Here is a 6,961-nt window from a genome sequence, read left to right as displayed (position 1 = left end):
ACGCCTCGATTGGACGGCTCCGGTCGGCCAATCGGCGCGCTCGGCTACGGAAGACCGAGTCGAATCACGCATGGCGTCCGGGGGGAACCGACGCCATCTAACGACTGGCATTCCTGCTCGCTCCCGCTGGTAAAGCCAGGGGCCATCGTCGACGGAAAGCGCGGAAGCGGCGGAAGTTTCCTCGTCGCTCTCCTCGTCGGTGCTTGTTGTTCGGCGGATCGTGCGTTTGTTTGACCGTGCTCTGCGTAGTGCCCCGCGCCCGTCCGTGGTACGGCTTACGTCGTCGCGTTTGTCCCGCTATGGCGCGTGCACGCCGCGTGAAATGATAGGCGTGGGACGGGGCTCACTGCGTGCCGGCCAAGCGTTTGGGCGAACGAGCTAACCCGTGTGCGTGCGTCGGTGCGTGCGTGCGTGCGTGCGTGCGTGCGAGCGAGCGAGCGTTGGCAACGCAACGCGACGAGGCGGCGAGAGAGCGGTCGGAACCTCCCGGACAGCGGAGGACCCTCCACTGTGCTCTCTGGCGGATTCCTGTTACACGGCCGCCCCCCACCCCGCTACCGCTCACAGGAGAGATCGCAGGTAACGTAAAGCCGAGCGCGCCGTCCTGAACCGCCGCGCCGCGCGCGCGTTCCGTCCCGCCTGCCAGCTGCGTCCCCGCGGCGAAAATTCTCGCCCGTGTTTATGTTTACTCCTTTAATTACCCCCTCCCCGCGCGCGTGCCCGCCGCCCCTCGTGTCCACTCTCGCCTCCGCCGCGCTCGCCTCGCTATCCCGCCTTTCGGCGATTTTCTCGCCGCTTTTCGCCACGCGCCCGCTTCCTCGGTCCCCGCGCGTTTCTCTCTCCTTCTCCTTCTCGCTCCGCACCTCTTTCTCTCGCTTTCGTTCTCGTTCTCATTCATTTCTCTATCTCTCTCTCTCTCTCTCTCTCTCCTTTGCTCCCCGCGTTTTTCCTTCCTGTCTCGCGCGTTCTTCGACTATTAGCGGAAACAAACGTTTCCATTTTTTTTTTTCTTTATCACCGGATTACGTCCGCGGTAAAGCGCGCTTAGGTATACACGGTTCGCCGTGGGAGTATACACAGAAAAGTGCCCGTAATGTGCCTGGCGATAATTGTGTTATATAAACTTTGTATTATCATGCGATTTTTTTTTCTTGTTTGTTAATTGCTCCTCCCCCTCCCCCCTCGATACGTTCCTCGGGAATGGCAATTTACACGAGACTCGCCAGCGTATTTCAGCTTAATTAGCGGCGTAATCGCCGAATACAAACAGTAATTGTACGAACGATCTCGTTCGTGCGCAGCTTGCCTTTACGTTTGAATTATAATAAATTGTAATTATAGCAAAAGCTTCCAATCGCACAATTAACGGTGTTACCACTCCAAACGTAGTCCAATGTAAACAACTTGATTGCGAGAATTGTCCCGTCCCGCTTGCTTGTTGCGATTTCGTGTGCGCGTAAATGGAAAACATTATTTCCTGCGATCGAAAGTGAGCGCATCTGTCTTAAGATTAATGATATATCTAGGTGCATTGCTGTATATTCTACCAGCCACCCGATGCTCCCCATAAATGCCATGGCACAGAAAGTGGTACCAGGATCAGAGTCGGGATCGATGAAGCCCCTGACTGGCAGCGGGCTGAGCTACGTCACGCTACAGCCACCCAGTCAGCCACTCAGCCTCGTGCAGGATCACAGACCCTCGGTGTACCAGACTCCGCCGTACATAGGGAGTAACATGGAGAAGGAGCCGGAGGCCGAGAAGTTGATTCCGAACGGCGTGGAGATCACGAAGACCGAAACCGAGCAAGACGTGCCTGCTGTTGTGAAGCAAAACGAATCCAACAGGAACAACAACCTGAGTCCAGAAACTCCAGCTCAGGAGCAACCGTGTGAGATGCCATCGTCAGAACCGGTGCTACCATCCTTAATAGAGTTCCCAATCAGTACTCGTAAGTGACATGTTGTATTCTTTTTTCTTATGTAAATTAACTTTTTTTTTGCTTGAGAAGTAAAAGATGTGTATCTTGAGAAAATTAACATTTTGTTTTTATTTGAGAAGAATTTATCTTGAGAAAATGTAATATGAGAACACTTTAAATACTTTATATTCTATTATTAAGTTAATGTTTTCCTCGTATTTTAATTACGTATGATAATATATCCATCTTTGAATTATTTTGTATGATATAAAATTTAAAATAACGAGTTATATAAAATATGTACATACAGAATATTACATGAATTAAAGATATAGAAGCAAAATACATGAATATATAAGCTTACATTGCAAAAGAATAAAAGAAGATAAATGCAAAACTTTATTTATATGCAATTATATTTATTCTTTCAGCTGTATGCACACCGGCACAAAATAAAGTTGAGGAAAAGAAGGTTCCTGTAAATAATGGATCAAAGGAATCAGAGGGCAAGGCCGTTAATACGACTGTACATATTAAACAATCTCCACATAAGCCAGAAGAGACACAAACCAAGAGCGAGGTTCCAAAGGTTCCAAAGCAGAGTCCCACAAATCAGAGTTCGAAAGTACCGAGCGATAATGCCGCGGCGACGACATTAACTAGTACATTTAAACCTGACGCGAAAGTCACTACCTCTCCGAAGACAACCAAACGAAAATCCAGAGAACTGAAGGATTTGAAGGCGACGTCTGTAGTCACTGACGGAGCAAGTAAACCTAAGAGAAACCGGATTCAAACACAGCCCTATCAAAGCCCATTGCCGGAAATTGCTTTACTGGTCAAAAATCTCAACAAGACAACTCCTGGTCCTTCTAAAGCTGCTGACGACAAGCTCATCGTGTTCTATAAGTAAGTCCTATTTCATGAAAATACCTAAATAATTTAATCTTGTCTTATAGTAATTTTATCTAATTTTATTATCTAATTTTAGTATCTAATTTAGCTTTATTAAATTTGAGAATGCTTTTCTGTTTATTATTGCGTTGCAAATTCGAAATTAATTCGGCGCGCAACTTAAAAATGAATAAAAAATGAATTTAGAATTTACATGGAAATATTATAAGATGCCAAGATCATGCTTCAAACGCATGAGAGGCGCTTTCAAATTTAATTGTTCACTTACGCAGTCTATTTCAACTTCTTACTGATTATTGATAATTTCTTTATTTGTGAATGTGAATTAATTATTAAATGTTTATTCTTAGAAATGAATTTTTGGCTGTGAGGAATGCAGAAGGAAGCTTTTATGTTTGTCAAGCGATGCAAAACATCTACAAATCCAGCAGACGCATCCGCATACGTTGGCTGTCTCAAGATAAAACCAATGGCGAAATCTATTCACCTGACTTCTATGATACCATAGGTATTATCACACATTAATTTTATTTATAGCAATATTGTACATTTGTCTATTACAGAAAAATATATGTTGTATATTTATCTCTTTTAACTCTTAATTTTAATTAATTTTCAGATTTTGACTGTATATTAACAAATCTGAACCTAAGCAAGGTCGACAAGCATAAATTCTGGTTAACCAGAATAGAATTGCTGCGTACGGAAAATATTTTGAAACGGGCTATCGATGTTGAGGCTGGAGTGTCTGAGAAGCCACGAGTTACAGAAGAACATCCCGACGGATGTGAGTAATCGTGCGATATTACGAAATGATAATTAAATGTTCAATAATTTTATAGTCTATTGTCTTTGTGACGGCTTTATATGTCAAATGAGTAATTGCAATGTGTTTTCATTTTTTTTTTTTTTTCGCAGTGGACCTTTCACTTTATAAAGATGAGTCGCAGCTGAAGAGAAGAAAAGGCTTGCACAGCGAGAAGTCCAATCGTCAAAAAAAGTCTAAGCGAGTCGCGAGCTCTACGGACGACGAGGCAGATGAGGAAGAGTCCGATCGAAATCGGAAAGCGTCCAAGGCGAGTCGCGCGAAAAAGCGATCGGTCAAGGCGCTGGCGATCGCTAAATCAGTCGCGAAGGGCAGCAGTAGGGCGGAGAGAGCACTAAACAGAAGCACGAAATCCGGCAACAGTTTGGACAACGATCTCGTTACTACCACTGTTACCGCTGCTGCTGCTACTGCAGCTGCCACTACGGTCGCGACTACGGTTACAGCTGGTACAGCAATTGCCACTACCACCGCTGCTAGTGCTCCTGCAACTGCTGCCACTACTACGACTACCACAACTACTGTCAACCCCGCTACCAACGTTTCCGCCGTGACGGATACCAAAAATAATGTAGAAAAGAAGTTGGATTTAAAGAAGAACGGCAAGCAGCAAAGTAATAACGGCACCAGAGGAGTCCCGAGAACAAAACCCGGAGGTACGAAACGTTCTATACATATCGCATATTGAAATGAATTGTCTCTGCTATTTTAAAAATAATGTATGCCTAAAGTATCTTAATAATCTTATTAACGAAACCTTGCAAAAATGGACAAAACAGAGATTTATTCACACAATTGGTTTTTGGAATTTGAATTAGATTTCTTAACGAAATCTAATTAAATTTAAAGGTTCTGCTCAAGCCACACAACAATCGAGTAAAATAGCAGGACGTCCGAAGCGTGTGGCCGCTACCACCGGCGTTGTTTCGTCCGAGGAAGCACCTTCTTCAAGGAAGAAACCACGCGGTCGGGCATAAAATTAACTTAACGTTGCTTTTTTTTTTACGCTACAGTTACAGCCGAGTCTGTATCGTAGGCAATATGTACGTGTGGTACACCACTTGAAATTGCAATCAATTTGTTATGTAATATATAACTTGTGTTTGGATCTCAAGATTCTTAAATGTATCATGTGCGCTGCGATAATATTATAGTCCAATGATACGGGATCAACGACTTGTATCTCTTGATTCGTCAAGTCGCAATTGAAGAAAAAAAAAAGTAAAAAATAAAGATAAGAGATAAAAAGAGTCTCAGAGAATTTATGCGAGCGATATTGTGATATCATACAAAATTTGTACATATCGTCTACGTCTCAGACTCCTTTCAGGGGGAAGAAAGTCACGGAATGTGTGGGAACGGTACCTTGAGTTGAGTAATAACTAATCTACAGGGTGTCACATACTAATGCACTCTTGCAATAGTCTATTTTTGATGTTGTGAGTGAACCGTACGTGATTCAGTTAATTTTAATGTACACTTTCCATTGGATATGATAATATACTATGTACAAATATACATGTCTGGAAGGGGTAGGGAGTTATGTGTATTCTGTAAAACAGAGAGAGATACAAAGATACGAGTAAGATACAAAGAAATGAAAGAAAAAAAAAAAGAATAGTATCGACAAAGAAAACGAGAGGTAATCCAGAGTATTACCGATCCTCCCCACTGAGCTAATCCTCGGTCGATCGATCGGTAAAGGATTTCGAAGTACAATACATTACTGTACATTATGCTGAATCCTTGCTGTTAAAAAAAAAAGATAGCACATAAAAAAAACGGTCCAGCGCCTATATAAAGACAGGCAGAGTAAAAGAAGTGCCCTGAATTGTCTCCTTGTCAAGCCAAGGATTCGCGAGAAACTCGCGAGCGGAAAGTAGCACGTTGCTTTATAGTTTGTTTTTTTTTTAATTTGCACTTGCGACGACCCGTTGTAAAATCGCAGGGTTCGTAATTGAACGGAGATTGAGAGAGAGAGAGAGCGCGAGAGCGAGAGAGTGGTGCCACATTATTATTTTAGTTAATAAAACGTAATTTCTAGGACAAGAGAAAGAAACAATACTTATTTAGGGCGATAAGTTTTGAATTTTTATTGTATAAATTTTGATTTATTTACGTGTTAATTTTAATATCCCCTCTTTTTCTTTCATCAAAGGTTATAGAATACGATGAAGTGTACATTTAATATCATATATAATTTAGACGTTAGTTATGATTTATATACATATATATTTCGCCAAATTTATATAAATTTACATATATTTTACTATAGCGCATATTTTATATTCTGTACGTTCGTTGCGGAGAGGAACGCAAGCAGCTTGTGTCAGTGTAATTTCTTTTGTTTCCGTTTGGAGAAACCGTTTAAGAACCGTGTACCGTTTGATTGTGTAATGTGTAATGAGACATGTATGCTTCTCTTTTTATACACTAATGACAGTAGAGAGTACGAGAATCGTGCGAAGCAGATAGATTATTTATAGTGTTTCTAAGAGGTCGGCAGCTTTCAAAGCATTTAAAAGGGAGGCTTGCCCCGTCTTATATGTCGTCGCGGCTACGCGACGATGGATTTTTCTTTGGATTAGGATTCCGTGTCGGGATATGTGTAAACGTATTTTATACATCGACCGTTAAGATAATACTGTCGTTGCTCCTCGCTTGATTTCGCCCGGACCCGTGTACATAAAGCGATTAGATAATCAAAATTGAGTGCATACGAGTGTTACCTTATTACCCGAGGGGGGAGGGGGAGGGAGGGAGGGGAGGATCCTCCTCGCGGCCGTCGTTTTCGGAGGGCGAAATTAGGGCGTTGCCCTCCAATTGCCCACCAATTGCAATTCGCTTAGCACGTATTTCACACGCGGCACCCGCTTTTCATTTAGCGATTCTGCAATTCTCTCTTCGATAATCGCTTATTGTTTCTCGATGATCATGGGCGCCAGTGCGAACGCGCGATGCCGTTTACAAAGTGGGAAAGGGAAAAGGGGAAAAATGGAGGGGGGGGGGGAGGGAACAGGCATATCGATCTCTGCTCTGAAAGAAAGGAAGATAGAAATACGACACGTATAGTTATAGCTAAATGGTTAAGGTGGAATTTTTAATTCTTTGAGATGGGACACCGCATTACACGAGTAAGATATCAATCCTGTCATACTTGGTCCATTGCACATTGTATTTGAGAAATATACGCATACAAGGCATATTGTATAAATTTAAGTAAAGAATTCTAATAACAATACACACACACACACACGCAGAACTGTTTGCTCATCTTTAATCATTACTCGATTTCGCTT

The 6,961-nt window shown here is 42.7% G+C and overlaps 1 protein-coding gene across 2 annotated transcripts; it reads left to right on the top strand.

Moving 5' to 3' along the window:
• Positions 1-63: 63 nt before the first annotated feature.
• LOC105458198 lies at positions 64-6,370 on the top strand. Of its 2 annotated transcripts, none has more exons than XM_011703327.1 (7): positions 64-579; positions 1,527-1,951; positions 2,353-2,830; positions 3,187-3,344; positions 3,456-3,623; positions 3,755-4,318; positions 4,481-4,573. In XM_011703327.1, exons 2-7 carry the CDS (start codon positions 1,558-1,560, stop codon positions 4,501-4,503), a joined length of 1,785 nt encoding a protein of 594 aa, XP_011701629.1. In that variant the 5' UTR covers positions 64-579; positions 1,527-1,557; the 3' UTR covers positions 4,504-4,573. The 2 variants fall into 2 exon arrangements, with proteins under 2 accessions (XP_011701629.1, XP_011701628.1); XM_011703326.1 differs by having other exon boundaries at positions 65-579; positions 4,512-6,370.
• The last annotated feature ends 591 nt before the right edge of the window (positions 6,371-6,961 follow it).

The sequence above is a fragment of the Wasmannia auropunctata genome, unplaced genomic scaffold, assembly GCF_000956235.1.
Source record: "Wasmannia auropunctata unplaced genomic scaffold, wasmannia.A_1.0 LD334579.1, whole genome shotgun sequence".
Lineage (NCBI taxonomy): Eukaryota > Metazoa > Arthropoda > Insecta > Hymenoptera > Formicidae > Wasmannia > Wasmannia auropunctata.
This window is presented reverse-complemented; position numbering and strand designations above follow the sequence as displayed.